The 21,844-nt window shown below is 43.8% G+C and overlaps 2 protein-coding genes across 2 annotated transcripts; both read left to right on the forward strand.

Annotated features, from left to right (window-relative positions):
- The first annotated feature begins 297 nt into the window (after window positions 1-297).
- Window positions 298-8,824, forward strand: LOC121997992 (RNA demethylase ALKBH10B-like). Its single transcript, XM_042552700.1, has 8 exons — window positions 298-1,464; window positions 1,793-1,918; window positions 3,824-3,918; window positions 4,028-4,145; window positions 5,192-5,308; window positions 5,389-5,501; window positions 5,573-5,727; window positions 7,936-8,824. The coding sequence occupies exons 1-8, from the start codon at window positions 870-872 to the stop codon at window positions 8,636-8,638; spliced, it is 2,022 nt and encodes a 673-aa protein (XP_042408634.1). The 5' UTR covers window positions 298-869; the 3' UTR covers window positions 8,639-8,824.
- Window positions 8,825-9,403: 579 nt separating this feature from the next.
- On the forward strand, window positions 9,404-21,679 carry LOC121998011 (expansin-A10-like). Its single transcript, XM_042552727.1, has 3 exons — window positions 9,404-9,747; window positions 9,865-10,180; window positions 21,270-21,679. The coding sequence occupies exons 1-3, from the start codon at window positions 9,531-9,533 to the stop codon at window positions 21,577-21,579; spliced, it is 843 nt and encodes a 280-aa protein (XP_042408661.1). The 5' UTR covers window positions 9,404-9,530; the 3' UTR covers window positions 21,580-21,679.
- Window positions 21,680-21,844: the final 165 nt, after the last annotated feature.

The following is a 21,844-nucleotide window of genomic DNA, read 5'->3' on the forward strand; positions in this document are numbered from 1 at the left end:
TGGACCAGCCAGATATCGTCAATCGTGCTATTTCACATGAGATAGAAAATAGAGGTGACTCAATCGATCAAATTCGATTAATCAAAGTTAAATAAATTGATTTTTTTAATCTAATGTAATCGACCGAAAGTAAAAAAAAAATCGAGTAAACTTAAAATATCAATTAAATCTGTTAAAAATTAAAATAATTTAATTTCAGTTAAATGGATACAAAATTGATATAATCGAATTCAGTTTTAAAATTTTGACCGATTTATTTGAAATAATTGATATTTAAAAAAACCAATTTTTGGCAAAGGAGTGCGGTGCAAATTGGTTCTACAAAGAGGAGGAGAAGTAAGAGGCGGCACAAGCCAATCACCAAACCCTAGGCTTCCCCTCCCATGTCATCCAGATCTCTCCCTAGTTAATCTTAAATTCTAAGTAGTTCTCCAATTAATTTTTGTGCGTACAGAGACCTCTTATTCTTGCTCTCTGACCCGTTCCAAAAATCTACTTTCTATCCCTTCTCTGTTGTTTTGATGCGTCGAATGGAAACTAATTGTGCGAAAAGATCTGATTTTTATTAGCTGCATTGTCTCGGATTCTGATTTTCGATTTATCGCAGTCAAGAATTTATTTATTACAAGATTCTTATTTATTACAAGTTGTACGATCGTTTTGAGTTAATACCTGAGAGGCGTGAGAATCGGCAACTTTCTTTATCCTTCCGCGTCGTGGGAAATCTCTTTCGGTATCCAGGATCGGAGATTGTTTTATTTTTGCCTTAATTATTGTTGTTTGCTTCTTCCACCGAATTTTTTTATTGGGAATTTCGAGGTGAAAGGGGTTGGATCTCGGGTTATGCTGCTGAACTAGAGGCATTAGTTATGGCGGCAGTTTCCGGTAATGCGGTGGTGGTGCCGGTGGATCCGTTGCAGTTCCCAGTGGGCGGCGGCGGCGGCGGCGGCGGCGGCGGGAATGAGGCTCCAAGGCAGTGGTTTATGGACGAAAGGGACGGGTTCATCTCGTGGATGCGGGGGGAATTCGCGGCGGCTAATGCGATCGTTGATCTCTTGCTCAATCACCTCAGGGTTACTGGCGAGCCCGGTGAGTACGACCACGTTGCGGGCTGCATCCACCAGCGGCGATTCCACTGGACGAACATCCTCCACATGCAGCAGTATTTTCCGGTTGTGGACGTTGGCTACGCACTGCAGCAGGTGGAGTGGAGGAAACATCAGCAGACACCGCTGAGGTATTCTTACGGCCCGAAGGAGAAGGATGGGAGGAAGTCCGGTTTTGGGCATCGATACGGCCATCGTTTCAGTGGGGTTCGTGAGAGTCATGCATGTCCGGCTTCCTGCACGGTTGTATCTGAAGTTGGAAATTTGGAGAAGAATGATGACCCAATCGAAGACATAAAGCAGAACGATGTGCAGATGTCATCGGTCAAGGATTCCTTGCCTCTCAGTGAAAAGGACGGTGAGTTTTTCAGCCTTTCAGGTTAGGAGTGTCTTGTGCTAGAAGTGTATAATCTTATATCAATGACACATATTAGGAAAACGATTGTTAGATGTCAGAATAAATAAATTTCAAAAAATGAGTATTTTGTGTTTTCCATACTGTCATTCGTAGCTTAGTCACATCTACAACAGAAGATTTCCATTTCAGAATTGACAATATCTAACATGGCTTTTTTTTACAGATATCTGCACTTATCTGGGTTTTTCCATTTTTTTTAATATCTTGGTATGCATTCATAGGAATGCTCAAAGATAACTATAATTGATCTGTAAATAAATGTATTCAGGAAACTGCAATCCACATAGCTCAGAGGACAACTCTTGCCTGAAGGATGGAAAGAATGAATTTGGAACCAGTGATAATAAGTCGGAAGATGGTTGTGTGCATGGTAATCAAGATTCAGATTGTGGAGGTATGTTTTTTTTAAAAAATAAAAAAAATCATTAACCAGCATGTGTTGTATTATGTACTTCATGCATTTTTGGTGAAAGAGTGGCCGCATTGTACAACTAAATTTACATGTTCTAAGTTAACTTTTTAGGAAGTTCAATTAATTTCTTATGGTATAAATTGATTCCTTTTTATTCTTTTGTAGATTTTAACTAATTTTATTTCATTGGTCACTGAATCAAGATTCAGTTAGGTAGAAAAATGCATATGTCAAGATATGCAGAATTTGATCTGCATGTTGATTGTTACAGGGGCAAACCAATTAGTTTGAATCTGAGTATAGATAGGTTCTTGTTGGACTTCATCCGTTCTTTTATTTTTGACTTGAATGTTGCCCTCAGATTATTGGATCCCACTTATATTGAATCCGAGTATAGATATGTTCTTTTATCTGGAGTCTTATATCTTGAGTAGTGGAATATTGTCTTCCATGTGCTGTGATGCCTATTAGAATGCTTTATCCTTCACATTCTTATATTTAGTGTGAGATGTAGGACACCATTTTTGTTCCTTCTGCATCATGCTCATTACAAAGTGCCAAATGTACTATGCTTATATTATTTTTTAGGATGCATGATTTGAAGGATTTACTTTTCTTGTTAGCTTTTTTATAGAAGAAATGGTGATACCTTTAGGTTTTAATTATAGCTACTTTTGAAGGATTGTTGTTCTCAATAGATGGGCCACTAAATGCCCTATGATTGGTGGTTGTATTGCATGCTTTCTAAAGGGTGTCTTATCAAGAGACTCTTTTTGGGTGAGGTACTACAATTTGCTTGAAGGTTCTTGGTCTTAAAGAATTGGTCATTTAGTGAGATAAAGTTTCAATTTTTATGAGTGCAAAACATCAATGATGCTTTTCCAATTTAGTATTATGTCTCTGAGGCTCAATTAAGAGTCTTTTAGTTTCATAAGAATAATCACAAGGTAGGAGCTAGCTTCTGTCTTGTTAAGATTGATTCTCTAGGTCTCCAATTTTCATAATTGCGATATTTCATTATTTTTCCTGATTGTTTTTGAAGATGGTTGACTAAAGGAGAGTGGGGCTTCTACTCTCGTTTCTTGGGGATCTAGGCTTGCCACTACTCTATAGCCTTTCCTTTTCCTTTCAATGGGTGTTTGAAGGGTCCCTTTTGTTTTTGTTGCTAAGGTTTAGGTTCATAACTGATGGGTTGGTTCTATGTGAGGTGAGAGGCAGATTGTTACTGCTGTGAGAGATCTGCTACTCCGCTGGGGAGCCAGAACCCACTAATTGTGATGACAGAGGAGGGATGATTTTGATCTCATGTTTTTACATCGAATCCCTAGGGGTCATAAGTCTTTACAATCCATTTCAATCCTCTACAATCCCTCAATGGGTTAGAAGTTCTTGAATTGGATGAGACTCATTGATCATCTTAGACTGGTAAAGCTGGATTGGTCAGATGGATTTTGGACCTTCAAGTCATGAATGGCAAAACTTTCTCCCAAGAGACTGTTGAACTTCCTCTCTATTTAAATTAATTTTCTTTGACTGATTCCTCCTAAGGGTTTCATCCATCATTGACAATTGAGTACACTCTGGATGGAATGTGTACCAGATGGGAGGATTGTTCATTCAATCTGGAATGTACCAACATTATCTTATGATCCATTAGCAATGATTTGCTAGTGGATGTTCTTGCTAAATTTAGGAACATTTTCTGTCTAGCATTACATTTCACTGAATGATAGTAGTGTTGTTTAACTTTCTATGAGTATGCCTTTAGCAATATCAACACCTGTGTTTCTACCTTGTTTAATTTGCTTTTAGTTTGATTTTAAATTTGGACCCTTTTCTTTTGCATTAATTTAAATATTTGGCTATTTGGGAATGATTCTGCAACAGACAAGACAATTATGACTTCAGATCAATATGGAACTCTGAAAGAAATATCAACTCCAAAAGAATTCCTGGCCAGAGAAACAAGTGATGGCATGATGGTATGCTCTTCTATATAAGAAAACTGCTGTTGCATTCAACTGCTTCCTATGATTGTGAGAATTGATATGGTACAATTTATTTATTAGGTTACCTTATAAAATTTTGTAGGTAAATGTAGTCGAGGGACTCAAACTTTATGAGAATTTTCTGGATAGCAGAGAAGTCACTGAACTTGTTTCATTAGCTAATGAAATGAGAGCTGCTGGCCACAGAGGAGAACTTCCAGGTAGGCATACTCTTTCTTTGGCTTTATGTATTCATGACAAATCTTTTTAGCTTCACAGGCCACCTTTTAACAGGCCACACTGTTACTTTTAATATCACCTAGACGTTGCTTAAATATATAGATTCCTTCCGTGGTTGTGTTCCCACAAACTTTGCACAGCACAGCATGTAAATTGTTCTTGTTATAGAATTTTAAATGGATTCAACCCAATAAGATAACATCAAAGGAAAATTAATTGAGAGGATAAGGTAAAAAAAATAAACTAAAGAAGAATATGGAGAAGAGGATAAAGGTACCTCATTGTGAGGAGTATGACCTTAAAGATAATTGTGGAATAAAAAGGAGAAAATAGACACAAATCTGGAAATAAAAAAAGTATTGAAAATAAATGCTGAAGTTTATGAATATATGAGGAAAAAGAAACAAAAGAAGAGAGAGAACAAACCTAGATAAGACAAGAAAGAAAATCTAGCTGGAAATTGGCTGGAAAATGGCCTGCGTTGTATGAAGAGGGAGTCTTGGTGTCAATAGAAGCAGGAGGTTTGGATGAAGTGAGGTGTCAAGTGACAGATTATAAATTTAAGTTTAATTTTTATTAACAAATGAACCCATCACCTAGTATAACTTGATTTCTTACCCTAAACTCCATTCCTAGGCAGCCAAAGTGGTCCTGCTAGGCTGACTTTTAAAACACCTGCTTATGAGGGACCATCTATCACGATGATCTTATGTAATGCTTTCTTCACTACATTGGTATAACATAAATAGCATTGACTGATTAGAGAAGGTAAGAGCTTATGCAGTATTAGTTCAGTTTTTTTTTTGACTTCCATGGATGACTATTTATCTATCCACTAGACTACTTTCTTCTTTTAGGTTCACATCATTGTCATGTGTTGGATAAAGCATTTTCTGGGTTTTGTTTTATTTTATTTTCTTCTAAAGGAACTTTTATTTTAAGGAAAAAATTTAAAATTAGTTCAAGAACATTTTAGAAATAATACCAATATCACTACCATTTTTTACATGCTATCATTAAAACACAGGGCAAACACTTGTAACACTGAAAAGACCAATGAAGGGGCATGGTAGAGAGATGATTCAGCTAGGTGTTCTCATTAATGAAGAACCTATAGAAGAAAATACAATTCTGACCTCTGGAGGTAATTGTTAAAAACACATTTTAGTATTAATTTTCTTCAAATGTATATAAATCCTTGATAGGGCAAATACTATTTTCTAGAGAGGAAGATAGAGGCCATTCCTAGTATGCTTGATGGTATCTTTGACTGCTTGGTTCAGCTGCAAGTTTTGCCAGTGAAACCTGATTTCTGCTTGATTGACTTTTTCCATGAGGTAAGCTTTTTTTAATGTTATTGTCTTTGCGAATTTTTTTGAGTTAGCTGACATTTGTTCTTATTATAAAGGGGGATTATTCACTACCTCACACATTGCCATCTTGGTATGGTAGGCCACTTTGTAATTTATTTTTGACTGATTGTGACATTGTATATGGCCGAACAATGGGCTCAGATCATAGGGGAGACTACAATGGTTCTCTGAAGCTCAACATCACACCAGGGTATGCTTCTCACTAGTTTTCCTAATTTACGAGTTTGATTTTTTTTATTGTCATTTCTTAAATGCAAATTATTGGATTTGGTTTCTATGTTTTAAAACTCTATGATAAATGTCAGAGGTAAGTCAATAGGGTTGTTTGGCTTAGTGGTTTTAGTTCCACATTAGTACCCTTAAGTTTAGGGCTCTGAGTCATGTAATTATCTCCTTACAACATGAGCAATTTCGTATTCACCTTAGTCCTTACCCAGATTTATAGGATTTTCCAATGAGGTATTCTTCACTTGGCCTCTACTCGGAAACTAGCTTGAATGCATCTTGGTGCCAATCAGTTGATTATTTTTAATTTTTTTTATTTTTCAAAACGGTGGCATGATGACTTGCCAGAAAAGTGGATGTAATCCCACATCACTATTTTAGATTTATGACCTATGCATCCCAGTAAAATGTTTAGGGGAGGAGAGGAGAACTTCACTTTTGAAGAGCTCGAGGTAATAGGCGAGCTCGGTGAAGTCATGAATGAGTCAAGGTCGCAATTTTTTCTTTCCTCTCCTCTATAGAGACGAGTAAATGGGGATGATGGAACCTTTGGTGTTTTTCAGATTGAGTTATCTATATACATGTAATTTTCCCTTCATAACAAAAGCAATATAATATTCACTACCAGCAAGTTTAACTGTGAAAAGTAGTTCTTTCTCCTTTTTTATAAGAAATGTTTAAGGGAAATGAGGAAAAAGGAAGATCTAGAACTGTTGTGCCTTGGTATCAATGATTGTCACACATCACAAAATGGACACCTATGTAGTCTGGCAGTATCTTACTAGATAATTTTCTCAACAACCAAGACATGAAGTAATTTCCTATTTTTGATCTCCTGCATTGAGCTCAGTTTGGTGTTTATGCGGGACAAATTCTTTCCCCTGGATTTGGATGGGGTGAGGGGAGGTTCATTAATGGAAAGGGAGGGGAGGGTAACTTCCTTACACCTCAAATCAGATTGTAAGGAAATAGGCCATTTGAGCCTTTACTTACCCTTCCCTCACCTCCTCCCAAACTGACTAAGAGGGATATATTGAGTAAAATCTCTTCTCTTGAGATTGCATAAAACCGTTAAAAGTTGTCATGGACTGGCAGCAGAATTAAAAAAATATTGTATTACGACTGATTTTCTGAGAAAGATTTTGAGGAACCTCTTTTTTGGGCAGCCTCAGGGAACAGTAATTTTCTTATGAGAACGTGGAAGATAATTGGCTACGTGACATTATATGTCCATGCATGAAATAGGACAATAAAAATTAGTGTATACTTTTCTACAACAACAATTATTATCCCCAACTATTGGAGTCGACTAGATGAATCTTATTTGCAAAGTAGATTCATATTATTTATTAATAATGATGCCCTCACCATATATTTTTCTCTTTTCATTTTGTTCAACTCAAAGTCTTCCTCATTCTCACCTTTAACTTCCAATTGATTGAAGTTCTCTAACTATAATTGTCTTTGCCTTCTGTTATCTTAATTTTGTTTTCCCATTTTATCTGAGCTATACTTCTCATATGTGTGCACTGTTGACTCCGCTAATCATACTTGACTGCATACTAATAATTTTAGCTGATACTGAAACCTAATAGCTTTTAGTCATAAATTAACTAAGGTTGTTTTTTTTTGGATAAATTTGGTTAAGTATTTTGTCTAGGTTCTGTAACAATGGACGGCTCTGTATAGTGTTGCATTTTTTAATCCCAATTTGGAAGTTTAATTAGACCTGAATTTTATCAAGGGGCATGGTTTTTGATTCTTCAACGATTATTAAGAAACTTAACTTGTATATATCTTCATTAAACTAAATGACTGAAACTACTACATATTTTTTAAACCATGACTGAAATTACATATTTTAATGGCAACCTTGCATATATACAAAGTTCCACCTCATTCAATACAATTATCTTTCATTTCTGTAACAAACATAAATAATTGGAAGTTTGCAAAAGTTGTTTTCTTCCTTTTCATTTGTGTGCTTTTCAAAGATTATGAGTTCAGGAATTTGATAACAACGAAGTATAAAGTTGTAGCAAAGTAGTCCAGCAGTTTGATGACAAAGCTCATCTCATACCATTCTCTTCAAAATTTGAGTAACAATTTTTGAATAATGTAATATTTACTTGAGCTGTCATCATAAAATTCTTACCTTTTCGATATATTCCAGGTCTCTTCTTGTGATGCATGGGAAAAGTGCAGATCTAGCTAAACGTGCTATTCCTTCCCTTACAAAGGCACGAATACTTTTAACTTTTGGAAAATTTCGACCAAAGAAGACTCTTCCATCAGATGGCTATATCTCCAGTTCATCAAGCTTTTCGCGTTATCCATTAAGTCGTAAGCAATATGGGGTCATACCTGCTAATGGCTTGGTGCAAGCTCAGCCAGCCCCTCAAAATATTTCTCCTCCTAACGGTGTTCAACAGCTGTTTGTGGCTGGTCCGGTGGTTGCTGCTCCAGTTCTTCCTTACCCATTGCCCACCTCGATACCTAATGCCAATTCTGGGTGGACTATGGCAGCTCCTCCGAGACACCCAACTGCTCCTCGACTTCCTGTTCCAGGCACTGGAGTCTTCATTCCGCCAGGATCTGTACATTTTCCTCAAACTCAGCAGCTACCAGGAGCTTCAATTTCTGCTGAAGTTACCTATGTGCCAAACGATTTGGCCTTCTCTGGTAAAAATTGTACAGAGAATCTGAGTTTTATCAATGATACTTCTTGCAAGACCTCCCCAAAGATTGCGACAGGGGTCACTGAGCCTGATCCGGAGTGCAATGGGTGCTTGACCATTGGTAATGCGGCTGCCAACCCAGAACAGCGCAATGCTGTCGACGAGAAACTTGATTCTTTTCGAGAAGTAGCAAGATAGCAAACTACAAGAAGTTTCGGAGCAATGTGAAGAGCGGCGGAAGAATTACTATGCAATTTCTACTCCTTTTCACACGTTAGGACAAAACAGTCTTTATATCTAATCTATTTCCTTAAACTTTGACTGTGTACATTCTGACTGCTTTTTCTAGATTGCAATTGCAATGGCTACATAGATTGGCAAAAAGGGACTATCAATGACAAATACACTTTGCCATAGGTGTGTCTCCTGATTCCTTTCCTCGCCAGGGAGCTAGTGGATTGGTTTATTTTGACTAAATTACAGTCTGATGTCTTTAGATGACCTTAAAGCCGCTTTAGTGTCTTTTGTTAGATCCTGTTGTTTCAAATGACAAATTTAGGTTCTCAAATTCAGTGATTTGCAATTGTGAAATTATCTCTCCGTGGTGAAAAACTCATCTGGTCGCCATTGGGGTACAAGGGCAAGTAGTCACCTTAGCAATCCTTCAATGAGGCGAATTAGTTAATGATGTACCACAGTAGAGCGTGGTCTGTTAGATCTAACACGTAGTTGTACAATTTTTGAAATCTTGATTCCATGGACAAAGAAAGCTCTACTTGTACGAAGCTGGGCGTTCCCAGGCCCGTCCAAGCGACGAAGAAGAGTAACAAAACTTGATGAGCAAAATTCCATGGCAGCCCGTCCAAGCAACAAAAATTTGATGAGCAAAATTCCAAAACAGCTCGAGTCAGTATTACGACAACCCTTGATTGAGGCTTCATCACATGCGCCATCGCTTTAAAGAAAGCGGCTCCCTTCACTGCTTTCTCTCTCTCACACACACTCCACTCCACTAAGCTACTGCACGACGCTTTGGAGTCTCACGGTCTAACAGCCACCGACGCCACTGCCGTCGCGCTCCCCCCGTCCGATGTATCTCTTGTTCGCTCCTCCCCGCCGCCTCTTCCCCGTTCTCATTCTCCTTCTCCACCGCAGTGATCTAGCGCTCCTGCTGCTGTCGCTAACTCTGCTCGCACCCCCTGCCGCACCTCACCAGAGCTCATCTTTTTCCGGCAGTGTCGCCCTCACCGAATGGCGCTCCGCCCACGCCTCCTACTACGCCGTCTTCGACCCGCTCGACACCGTCGGTCCGACTTCGATCTCAATTTCCCACCATTCCCTTTTAATTTTCTTTTCAATTTTTTTTTTTTTTTTGCTCATGTTTCTAGATCGGCGATCTCATGGGTTCTGTGAATTTTATGCAGGGGGTGCGTGTGGGTACGGGGACTTGGGGAAGAGCGGGTATGGGATGGCCACCGCGGGGCTGAGCGAGGCGCTGTTTGAAAAGGGAGCGGCTTGCGGAGGATGCTACGAGGTGAGGTGTGTGGAGGAGCTTCGGTACTGCCTGCCTGGGACCTCTATGGTGCTCACCGTCACCAACTTCTGCGCCCCTAACTACGGTCTCCCTGCCGACGCCGGTGGGATCTGCAACTCTCCCAACCATCACATCCTCATGCCGATCCAGGCCTTCGAGAAGATCGCCATTTGGAAGGCCGGAGTCATGCCCATACAGTATCGCAGGTCACTAATCTATGCTTTCTCTCTGCTTTTACTCCCAAAGTGCTACAAGGCCAAAGAGTTTTCTGTCAAAAAAAACGGAAAGTGAAAATTTGTGGCAGTTTGGAATACGATATCTTCGTTTGTTTTGTTGATATTAGTTAAAATTGAACGGATAATGAAATTACTTGTTTAGAATCATGCAAAATTAGGCTATTTTTTTTTAGTTTGGAAATTTGGAATATTGTGAAAGTACGTAGTTCTTGTTAAAAGGTTAGAATACTATGAGGAATCTGATAAAACTGTGTGTGCAATGATTCTACTCTGTATGCATTAATCGGACTGTCTCAATCAGTAATTTCAGTTCAAGTAGTTTTGTAAAGATTTGTCATCGTTCAGGTAATAAATAATCGTGTAAAAACTTACTACCTGACTATATGTTATCTATACATCCATTAGTTTATGAAAACTAGAAACATATATTTATATCTAACTATTAGTAGGTAGCTCTTGTTCATTTTGTGTATAGATGGAACCCCATGTTGAATGGATGACTGAAATCTCAGCATGTTAAGCATCACTGCAATTATCTCTTTCATAGTCACTAGCCACTTTGGATGCTTAACATGCAGGGATGTAACATTTCTGAACAGTTAAGTGCATTAATTCTACGATATTAGTAGGTAACGATTAGTAGGTATAGAATTGAAAAAGGATGTTTACATTTTGGGGGGCATCCATCAATTCTATGATAACGATTGTTAGGAGAACAATACTTCTATTATGCATTTTGTAAGTGCATGATAAAGGGCCCCACCTTGCTGTCACGGTGGAGGTCAAAGTCAAGGCGGTCAACGCGTAAATGACATCAGCCGGTCCAACGAAGCATGCCCCGGCCGGGGAGAGGGCTCCGACCCGCCGTCGCCTTCGCTACAAAGAGAAGTTAAACAATCGACACTCAAGGGAGACGATATACAGAAGACGAACCGAGCGGCTACCCTGCTCGGCCAGATAGCAGAGCTTGATGTGTGCGAAGTTCAGCAGGCTTCGATAATAACAAAATGGACCTTCGGTCGAGCAGACACATACTGAGGAACAGTGAGGTTCTGGCCGACTAGACGAGGCACCACGACGGCGGAATTTCGACCGAGCGGCCAACCCGCTCGGCCTAGCAGTACACTCCTAATGATATCCAATGATATCCTTTTGGGAATTGGTGCCGCCGACCTCGGGCATGGATTGCTTGAAGATCGTATCGCGGAAGCTTCACTTCAGAGATATGCTCGGCCTGTTAAGGTACTGTGTCAGAGACATCTTACTGACAAGTCTTTTCAGGGAAAGTTTTGAGAAGCGTGCTCGCCTTGGGAAGCGTGCACGCACGCTACCGGAGCTCTATTTATAGGGGGTCCAAGCATCGACGAAGGTATGCGATATTCACTGTTTGCGCTACAGTCTTCTTATTGCTCCGCTTCATTCTTCATCGCTGGTGACTAACTTGAGCGTGAGAGGGCAACGCCGAGGACCCCTTTCCTGGCTCGGCATTGACGTAGTCTGTGTTACAGGTCCACGCTGAGTCCACAGGAAGTCAGCGTGAGTGTCATATCCCCAGCTTTCCGTCTCTTCGATTTTCGGACAGGATCATATTTGGCGTCGTCTGTGGAAACGTCACCTGTATCCGAGCCAAGAAGATGGAGGACGCTGGATGACTCACCATCGTGACGCTCACCCAGGAGGAGCTTGAGATGCTCGTTCAAGCTTGAGCGGCAAAGATGATCGAGCAACAGCAATAACAGGCGTTAGCCGATCGACAAGCGCTGCATCCTGCAACATCGGCAGCCGGGAGACGAGCGGGGCAGGAAGACCGAGCGGAGCAAATCTTCGTATGGGGGTAGAACCGAAGGCCGACCGACACACAGGGGGAAGCGTCGCTTGCGCTGATCCCCTTCCATCGCGTCTTGTTCCAAACCCCCTCGGAAATAGCCTAGGCGAATCAAGAGCGAGGATCGTCTTTAGATGATGCTCCCGTTTGGGACACACGAAAGGGCAAGGCGCACCGAGGCAATGCGTCGTTCGAACGGATCAACCGGTAGTTCTCCGAGATCTTACAAGATCCTCTGCCTAGACATTATACCCCGTTGGCGATCGGGGCATACAACGGATCGACTAATCTAGATGATCATTTTGATAGGTTTGATAACGAAGTCACGCTGCACCAATACACAGATGGGGTAAAGTGCCGAGTCTTCCTCACTACCCTCTCCGGATCGGCGCAGCGCTAGTTCCGAAGACTGCTGGACGACTCAATATGAAGCTTCAAAGACTTCTGAGCCGCATTCCAACACCATTTCGCCAGCAGCCAACGTTATCTGAAGACGAGCGTCAACCTCTTTGCCATAAAGCAAGGGCCTAAGGAAGCACTCCGAGCGTACATACAACGTTTCAATCAAGTAGCTATGGACATCCCCTCGGTCTCATCTGAGACAATGATGAACGCCTTCACTCAGGGGCTTGTCGAGGGAGATTTTTTCCGATTGCTCATCTGGAAGCCGCCTAGGGACTTCGATCACTTGCTCAGGAAGGCCAATGAGTACATAAATGTGGAAGAAGCCTAGGCAGTAAGGAAGAAGGAAACGTCGGCCGAGCTCGTGCCGGTGCTTGAGCGGCGATCTGCAAGCAACAACCAACCATCTAAAGGGCCGAAAGCGGAGGGAGCGCGACCATACTAGGAGGCTAGGACACATGCTGTGCAGCATGTGGCCTCCGGTCGGCGAAAGATGACAAGAGGCAAGGTGTGGATGCCTATATTCTGCTCCTTTCACCAATCTCCGATTTACAACACGCGTGATTGCCGCGGTATAACGTCAATCGTTAGCCAATCGACCCCTAGAGGATATCGCCGCCGATCTCCAACTCCCGATCGACGACAGAGGCAACGGTCTGCCGGGCGACGAGAGTAAGAAAGACGAATGCCCGAGCGATCCGATCGGCACCAGGGGAGGGATAACGTCGATCCTTCTCGAGTCCCTACCGAATGAAATAGATCTTCCGCTCGAGAAGAAGAAAACAGAAGCAACGCCGCCCGAGGAGAAATAGGCATGATCACCGGAGGGCCGACCGGCGACGACTCCGATAGAGCCAGAAAGTTGTACGCTCGACGGCTGGAGATTCACGCGATGGGATGCAGCAGGGAGAAGGCCGAAGGGCCCGAGATCAGCTTCGGCTCGAACGACTTGGAGGGAGTGAAGATCCCTCATGACGACGCGCTGATCATCCGGGCGGTAATCGCTAATTACACTATTCACCGGACTTTTGTTGATACAGGGAGTTTGGTGAATATCATCTTCAAGAAGGCGTTCGATCAATTACAAATTGATCGGAGCGAGTTGCTGCCCATGACGACCCCTCTCTACGGCTTCACGGGCAATGAAGTGCTGTCGCTCGGACAGGCCCGACTGGCCGTCTCGCTCGGGGAAGAGCCATTGAGGAGAACCAGGATCACAAACTTCATCGTGGTGGACACATCGTCGGCCTACGACGTTATCTTGGGCCAACCGGCTTGAATGAGTTCCGGGCGGTGGTGTTTACTTACTGCCAAAAAATAAAGTTGCCGGTAGACGACCAGATGGGTGAGGTCAAAGGCGATCAATTGGCCGCTCGGGGATACTATGTTGAGATGGTCACGTCTGAAGCTAGGAGCGCTCGGAAGAATCCGCGCTTGGAGGTAAACGTCGTCACCAGAAAGCTTCACGGGTTGGTCTACGAAGAAAAGGAAATCCATAGTCGCCCAAGACGGGCGGAGGCCACCATATTAATTACGGTCGATCGGGAACCTGAGAAGAAGGCAGAGCGGCCGTAAAGCGCGAATCATCTCCAACTTTACAGGGCAGGATGAGAGGTGTGCGAGTGAATTTATGTTTTTTTTGTATGTTTCGTGAATGCAGGACAAAATATGAATAAAAAGTGAAGGCCTCTTGAAATGTGTCTCCCTCAACGGTCGAGCGGTGATCTTAAATCCTTGTCTCCATTGACGATCGAGCGGCGGCCTTAAACCCTTGTCTCCACCGACGGTCGAGCGGCGACCTTAAACTCTTGTCTCCATCGATGGTCGAGCGGCGACCTTGAACCCTCTCCACCAACAGTCGAGCGGCGACAATCCTTGTCTCCACCGACGGTCGAGCGACGACCTTAAACCCTTGTCTCCACCGACGGTCGAGCGACGACCTTAAACGCTTGTCTCCATCAACGTTCGAGCAGCGACTTTAAACCCTTGTCTCCACCAACGGTCGAGCGGCGACTTTAAACCCGGGTCTACATCAGTGGTCGAGCGGCGACCTTAAACTCGAGTCGTCATCAATGGTTGAGCGGCGACCTTAAACCCGGGTCTACCTCAACGGTCGAGCGCCGACCTTAAACCCCAGTGTTCACATAACCTTTATCAACTGTTAAGTGACAACCTTAAACCCTTGGCTCAGTGAGAGGGCAAACATTGATGAATAGCCGATCGTGAACTTGGGCTACTCGAATGCTCAAAGTCTTCAAAGTTTAGTGATCGTTCGACACTATTCTTCGAAATGCTCCTAGGGCCGATTGGAGGTGGGCAGAACTCTGAATAAGAAAGGATCGGTCGGCTAAATAGACTAATCATGGACGATCGGAGTGGCGAGGCCATGAGTTCTTGCAATGCTCAAAAGAGTTTAAAAACATACAAGGAGATAAAGCTTGTACGGACAAGAATTCATTAAGACTTCAAAAATTACAAGAAACTTCAAAAATTCTACAAGAGCTCTCGATCTCACTCAAGGTAGTCCAGGACATCATTAGGTAGTGACGAGGTAAGCTTGTCCCGGCTTATGATATTACTTGTCAGAGCGGCCGAAAGGTAGCCTCCCTCGCGGAGCTGGTCGATCGCCCCATCGATGGCCAGATCGAAGAGGCGCAGAGCCCGATCGGCGACCTTCTCGTTGAAAGCATCCGAGCGGAGGTAATTCTTCTTCATATCCTCAAAACGGCTAGGCTCGACTTCTTGGTAGGTCTTCAGGGCTGCTCGGGAGGCTTCTAGCTCATCCTTGAAGGTGGCCAGCTCATCGTTTTTTGCCGCAATTTGGTCGCGAAGAGCAGCTCTTTGGCCGACCGACTCTTCCGCTCAGCGACAAAAAAATCTTCGGCTTCCTTGAGTTTTTGGGCAAGGGCCTGGGCCTCCTTATTCTTCAACTCGAGGTCTTCGATGGCCCGATTCTTCCTCGCGTTGGCCAACTCGATCTTATTGTAGAAGGTGGTGACCTGCTTATTAAGCCGAGCCAGAAGAGTGGCCTGCCCCGAACTCTTTTCCTGTTCGGCCTCGAGCAGTTTGTTGCTCTTCGCCAGATCGGTTCGAAGTTTGGCCACCTCGGCGTTTGTTTGCTCTTGAGCGGTGGAGGATTGATCGCTCAACGCCTTCATCTTTTTCATTTCCTCCTCCAAAAATGTCAGCCGTTGGCACATGGCCAGTCTCTCCACCCAATACTGCAAGCAACAAGGAGAATATAAGCGTTGAACGGGAATGGATTAAAAAGTATATTAAAACTTACCCCAGTAGACATCTGAGTGTAGCTATCCGTGAGCGCCCTCCCGAAGGCATCATCGCCGCACGGGCCCAGGCATCGGCCCATATTTGGGCGAGCGGCCCTTCGATGATAATTTGGTGCTCCGGAGCTTGGTTCTCGGCGCTGGATTTGCGCCACTCCTCGGTCGGCAGATGCAGAATCGTCGTAATGTGGCGTTGGCCGCTCAGGGCTGACTGTGCAGAAGTGGCCCGCCCGGACAACCGTGATGAAGAGGCCGGTCGGATGCCCGACTTCTTGGTCTTCGATTTTGGTTGCAAGAAGGCCACCGACGGCACGCAGACCGCCCCCTGAGGCAGACCGGATAGGGAGGGTGTCCGATCCGACGACTTAGGGGCAGTTGACTCTTGGACGGGAGCAGGGGTCAACGTCTCCACCCGTTCGGCAGACTACACTCCGGTAGTGGCGGAGCGCGGTGAAGGCTCCGCCCGGTGCCTCTTACGCCTGATCAATGGCTCGGCTGAGGAGACTGAGCCCGAAGCCCCCTCAACTTCAACGATTGGCTGCCGTTCAGAAGGAGGTTGGGAGTCACCGGTCGCTCCACCACTTGCCAGAGCGGGAGTCGCCTCGCTCTCGTCCTGCGGTTCCTCTTGTGAGCTGACTGGCTGCAGGCCGCGGCTCCCCAGTTCTTCCACAGTGGCCGTGTTAATCGCGGCATCCGCGAACTTCGCCTTGTCTGCCAGACGTGCACGCAGCATGACTTTGGCTGCACGAAAGGAAGAAAAATCAATTAGAATCATAGAAGGTAGCATACCTAGGCTGAACGGAAGTCGGTTGTGGATCGGACTCTGGCCAAAGATGTAGAGGATACCTTCCAACAGCAGTTTGTGGATGTCATACTTCTAACCGACCAGCATGGAAGTGACGTTGAGATAGTTCAACTGGCTCTTGTACTTTTTCAGGGGAGGCTGAGTCGCCACGTCGAGTTGCCAGCTTGTTGGGAAGTCCGGGCGTTCGGGAAAGCGCACAAAAAAGAAGTACTCCTTCCAGTGTTTGTTGGAGGTCGACATTTTTCAAAGAAAACCAAGCCCACTCGGGCTTGGAAAAGAAAAGTCCCTGGCTCGGACGACTTGGGATAATAAAAGTAATGAAAGAGCCGGGGAGTAAGGGGAATGCTGTGCAAGTGAAAAAGAACCACCACTCCGTACAGTAGCCGAAAGGAGTTCGACATTAACTGGTGGAGGGAGATGCGGAAATATTTACAAACGGTGGGGAAAAAGGGATGGATGAGAAACTGTAGACCGGCGGTAAAATAGTCCCTAAAGAAGTAAATACATCCGGGCGGCGGAGAATTCGACTGATCGTAAGGGGAAGGAAGGATGACTTCATATTCGGGAGGAAGCTCAAAAGCGGCTTTCAGATTCTCAGCATCGCCGACGTCAAACTGGGACTCGGTAGAAGTGTACCAGAGCCCCGAGATGTCGGCGGGAGGTTGCGAGGAACTTGCCATTGCAAAACAAGAAAGCAAGAGAAGGAATAAAGTGGCGGAATTGTCATCGGAACACTGAGACGCCGAAAAACTTGAGAATGAGGAAAAACAGACGTCGGAAGACGTGAAAACAAGGGGAGATGGGGAGAAAGCCGGAGGAGCAAAAAAGAAGGATGTCGCCGGAGCGCAGGGGCGTCGTCGAAGAATTCGCTTCAAGTGCGCAAATGCGGCGACACGCACGGGCTTATAAGCTTGGGGTCGGCCGACCGGAGCCGTCCAATCTAGGTCGCAGAAACCCAGGCCAAGATCTTACCATTGAATTTGAACCGCCAAACGTCACATCACAGCGGATATCTACCTGTCACGTCAGGCGTGCGGCGGCAGAGAGCAGGACACGTAGTGCATTGCCACAGGTCGGCATTTAATGAGGGCATGGGCGCGTGCTCAGCCTTAATGCGAAGAAATTTGCACGATTTCTCAGAAATCTAGGTGACATAAGTCTGGCTCGCGCTCGCCTAAGACAGCCCAAGAAAAGATTTCACAAATACAAACCTTCGTCGTGCCGATCGGATTGAGGGAGCATACCTACACCCGAACGACAAACCTCAACAGGCCGATCGGCAAGAAGCGTGCGCCCCCCAATTAGAAGCCAAGTTGATGCTGAAGGCCGATCAGGAGGAAATATGCTCAAACAATTATCAGTTAGTCGGATTTACAATCTCCTTCGACTAGACTTAAGGGGAGGCTTGTGTGATACGGTGATGATAAAGGGCCCCATCCCGCTGCCACAGTGGAGGTCAAAGGAGGTCAAAGTCAAGGAGGTCAACACGTAGATGGCATCGACCGGTCGGGCGAAGAATGCCCCTACTAAGGAGAGGGCTCCGACCCGTCGTCACCTTCGCTACGAAGAGAAGTCAAACAACCGATGCTTAAGGGAGACGATGTGCAGAAGCCGAGCCGAGCGGCTACCCTGCTCGGCCAGACAGCAGAGCTTGATGTGTGCGGAGTTCAACTTCGGCCGAGCGGCTACCCCGCTTGGCCTGACAGCAGGCTTCGGCAATATCAAAGTGGACCTTCGGTCGAGCAGACACACACTGAGGAACAGCGAGGTTCTAGCTGACCAACGGGACACCAGGGCGGCGGAATTTCAATCAAGCGGCCTACCTGTTCGGCCTAGCAGTACACTCCTGATGATATCCAGTGATATCCTTTTGAGAATTGGTGTCGCCGACCCTGGGCATGGACTGTCCTGAAAGCTTCCACTGTCACTTTAGAGATATGCTCGGCCTGTTAAGGTACTGTGTCAGGGACACTTTACAAGTCTTTTCAGGAAAAGCTTTAAGAAGTGTGCTCGCCTTGGGAAGTGTGCACGCGCGCTACCAGAGCTCTATATAAAGGGGGGTCCAAGCATCTGCGGAGATATGTGATATTCACTGTTTGCGCTACAGTCTTCTTGTTGCTCCGCTTCATTTTTCATCGTCGGTGACTGACTTGAGCGTCGGAGGGCCAACACCGGGGACTCTTTCCTTGGCCAACACCGGGGACCCTTTCCTTGGCTCGGCACTGATGTAGTTGTAGGTCCGCGCGGAGTCCACAAGAGGTCAGCGTGAGCGTCACATTCCCAGATTTCTGTCTCTTCGATTTTCGGATAGGATTAGTAAGTAAGAAATACATTAAACATTAAGAAGAGAGACCCAAAATGAAAGAAAACAACATCAATAAGAAACACAAACATTATGTGGTCTAGGGAGATCTTCTAAGTCGATGACTACATGAGCATAGATCTATTGACAAATATAAGCCATATCATACCACAACCTCAGTTGCATTAGTTTAAAATTTTTTTTATGTTGACATTGACAAAACATGTGATAGGATCTTGATGATCCAACTAGAGAAGGGCAAGTAGACACTGAGTTCAATTCGTTCGTTTCTCACACACAAACACAAAACAATGCAACCATTAGTAATGCGAAAGTGCTCATATGTGTTTAGTGGTGTCAAGTATAATGACAATGGCATAAAGAAACTAAATACAAAAATGAAATATAGAAGGCTGCTAAGAGAACTAAACTACCTCACAGTCACTAAACCTGAAATCTCATTTGTTATTATTGGTCTTGGTGTGGCCGGCAAGAGGGAATGAATTGTCTTGAAATTACGATTATACTCTTCTCGTTCTTTTAACTTGAGTTAGACAAACACTTAATAAATAAAAAAATATGTATAAATAAATACGAGGCTACCGAGATTTACTTGTTTTGCAACTGGGAAGGTTGCTAATCTAAGGCAATGTAAGCACTAGCAAAGTCTTCTTCTTCGAGCAAAGTTGGAGGCGGAGAAGCCCCGTACAACGTTTGAAAACATGAATTGTAAATACGAAAACAAAATGGAAAACTCATAGGACCAGGGCTCTATTTATAGTCTACTGGTCAAATTTATCTATTGGCTGACGTGGCGGCTCTGGGGGCTTGGAGTAGGTCTAGGCGCCTCAACGGTGCACCTTATCTGCTTCGCAACGACTCTTCAATGGCTTGATGATCAAACTTCATCCTTGCCTAGGCACTTGGACCGGTCCGAGCACCTGGAGTGTTGCTGACGTGGACTCTGAACATCATCTGCAACAATGACTCGACGAGGCTCCTGTTCTGTACCAGACTGGTCCGGGCGCTCAAACCTGGTTCGAGTGTTGACTTATCTGCTCCGGTTACTTGGGTGATTTTTAAGCCATCCAGAGTTGAGTTTACTCGAACCCAATTTCGGCCTTCTCTTCGACCAGTCTTCCGCTCTGGCTTTTCGTCTCTTGGAAGCGCCGCACACATCTTTCTCATCTGCTAGTATACTCTTCCAAGCACCTCATCCCTCGGATGCATCGAGTCCGTCGACTCGCTTCCCGTGTCATTCTTCTCACTAGCGTGTCTTTCGCTTGACTTCTTGTATTCGTAAGTCTGTGCACACTTAGACACAAGACATCAAAAACATAGAGCCCAACTTAACCCGATCACATCAAAACTTACCCAAGGTATTTATAGTTATTTGCATGATCAATTAGTTTTTAGTAGGGCTGTAAACAAGTCGAGCCGAGCCGAGCCGAGCTTTGGGGTGTTCAATCTTGTTTGATAAGGTAACCAAGCCGAGCCGAGCTTAAAATGAGTCAAACTTTTGAAATGAGTGTTCAAGCTTGGTTTGGTTTATTTTTTATGAGCTTGAGCTTGTTTGAAGCTTGGCTTGAACTTGGTTCGTTTAGATGTTATCAAGCTCTCAATTTAAACTTGGCTTGAGCTTGGTTCGAACTTGGTTCGTTTAGATGTTATCAAGCTCTCAATTCAAGTTTGTTTGATTGTTTGAAACTTTTAGTTGTTTGATTGATTATTGAGCTTGATAATTTAAATTTATTTATTTTATTTTATTATTTACTTAGCATATTGAAAAGAGTTTTATTAATGAATACGGTTCGTGAACGTTGTTTGTGAACGTTGTTCACGAACGTTCTTCACGAACGTTAACGAGTTGAACACATATGTGTTCAAGCTTGTTTATTTAGCTTAACGAGTTGTTCAAGTTTGTTTGTTTAATTAATCTTATGTATATTAAACGAATATAAACAAACTCTTACCAAGTCGAACATCAAGCTTGTTCACGAATGCTTGGTTCATTTACACTCCTAGTTTTTAGGAATTATGTGTGTCATGACCATGTAACTATAAAGTTCCTACATTACTCGAAAAGTGCCTTCCAACTTATGGTACAACATTAAAGGTTATTTTTGAATGCTGAAAACTTTGCGAGCCAATTCTGGTATTTTCAGAATAATATTTTGATGGTATCAAGAATGGAATTATTTTGATATGTTGGAATTGTTTGCCAATGAACCAAAGGACAATGTTCTTGTTCTTCCTACATTATTTCATTTCTTAAGAACGAACATTATGTTCCTTTCCATTTCCACTGTGAATCGAATGTAATGGTTCTTTCTTCTTTTGTTAATTTTTAAAGGCTTATCACTGTGGCTTTGACATATTGCAGTTGCCCTATGCAACATTGCTTATTGTTACAAGAACTAATTATGCATGGGGTTCTACAGGGTGAAATGTGTAAGAGAAGGCGGCGTTCGCTTTACCATCGATGGCAAGGGATTCTTCTACAATGTGCTGATCAGTAATGTTGCAGGTGCAGGTGACATTGTTGCTGTGAAAATTAAGGGGTCGGCAACTGGATGGCTTCCTATGGGTCGGAATTGGGGCCAAATTTGGCACATTAGTGCTGACCTACAGGGCCAAGCACTGTCATTTGAGGTCTCCAGCAGTGATGGTGTTACTCTCACCTCCTACAATGTTGCCCCTAAGAATTGGGCTTTTGGCAAGACTTACGTGGGCAAGCAATTCCCATTCTGAATATAAGTATCCATTGTTTTCCTTCTTCTTGTACTTGTATTTTGTCTGTACACATTTGAGAACCAAGTTACTAACGAAGAAATCCAATTTTCTGTATTCAGTTCAAGTGTTCTTCTCCACTTTACTTGTAAAGTTGCTGCCATGACCTAGAAGTTGTGGCTCGAGTCTCAAAAATTACCTCTGCTGCTTGTAAAGCAGGTTAAGGCTGCATAGACAATGGTCTGCCCTTTATTTCACTTCACCTCATCAATTGTAATGCCTTAAG

Source organism: Zingiber officinale, chromosome 6A (assembly GCF_018446385.1).
Source record: "Zingiber officinale cultivar Zhangliang chromosome 6A, Zo_v1.1, whole genome shotgun sequence".
In the NCBI taxonomy this organism is placed as follows: Eukaryota; Viridiplantae; Streptophyta; class Magnoliopsida; order Zingiberales; family Zingiberaceae; genus Zingiber; species Zingiber officinale.

Excerpts from the sequence above, each read along its gene's own strand:
- LOC121997992 (XM_042552700.1), top strand. The coding sequence starts at position 870 with ATGGCGGCAGTTTCCGGTAATGCGGTGGTGGTGCCGGTGGATCCGTTG. Across the intron at positions 4,146-5,191 it reads CCACAGAGGAGAACTTCCAG|GGCAAACACTTGTAACACTG; the intron begins GTAGGCATACTC and ends ATTAAAACACAG. Across the intron at positions 5,309-5,388 it reads TACAATTCTGACCTCTGGAG|AGAGGAAGATAGAGGCCATT; the intron begins GTAATTGTTAAA and ends ACTATTTTCTAG.
- LOC121998011 (XM_042552727.1), top strand. The coding sequence starts at position 9,531 with ATGTATCTCTTGTTCGCTCCTCCCCGCCGCCTCTTCCCCGTTCTCATT. Across the intron at positions 9,748-9,864 it reads CGACCCGCTCGACACCGTCG|GGGGTGCGTGTGGGTACGGG; the intron begins GTCCGACTTCGA and ends AATTTTATGCAG. Across the intron at positions 10,181-21,269 it reads ATGCCCATACAGTATCGCAG|GGTGAAATGTGTAAGAGAAG; the intron begins GTCACTAATCTA and ends GGGGTTCTACAG.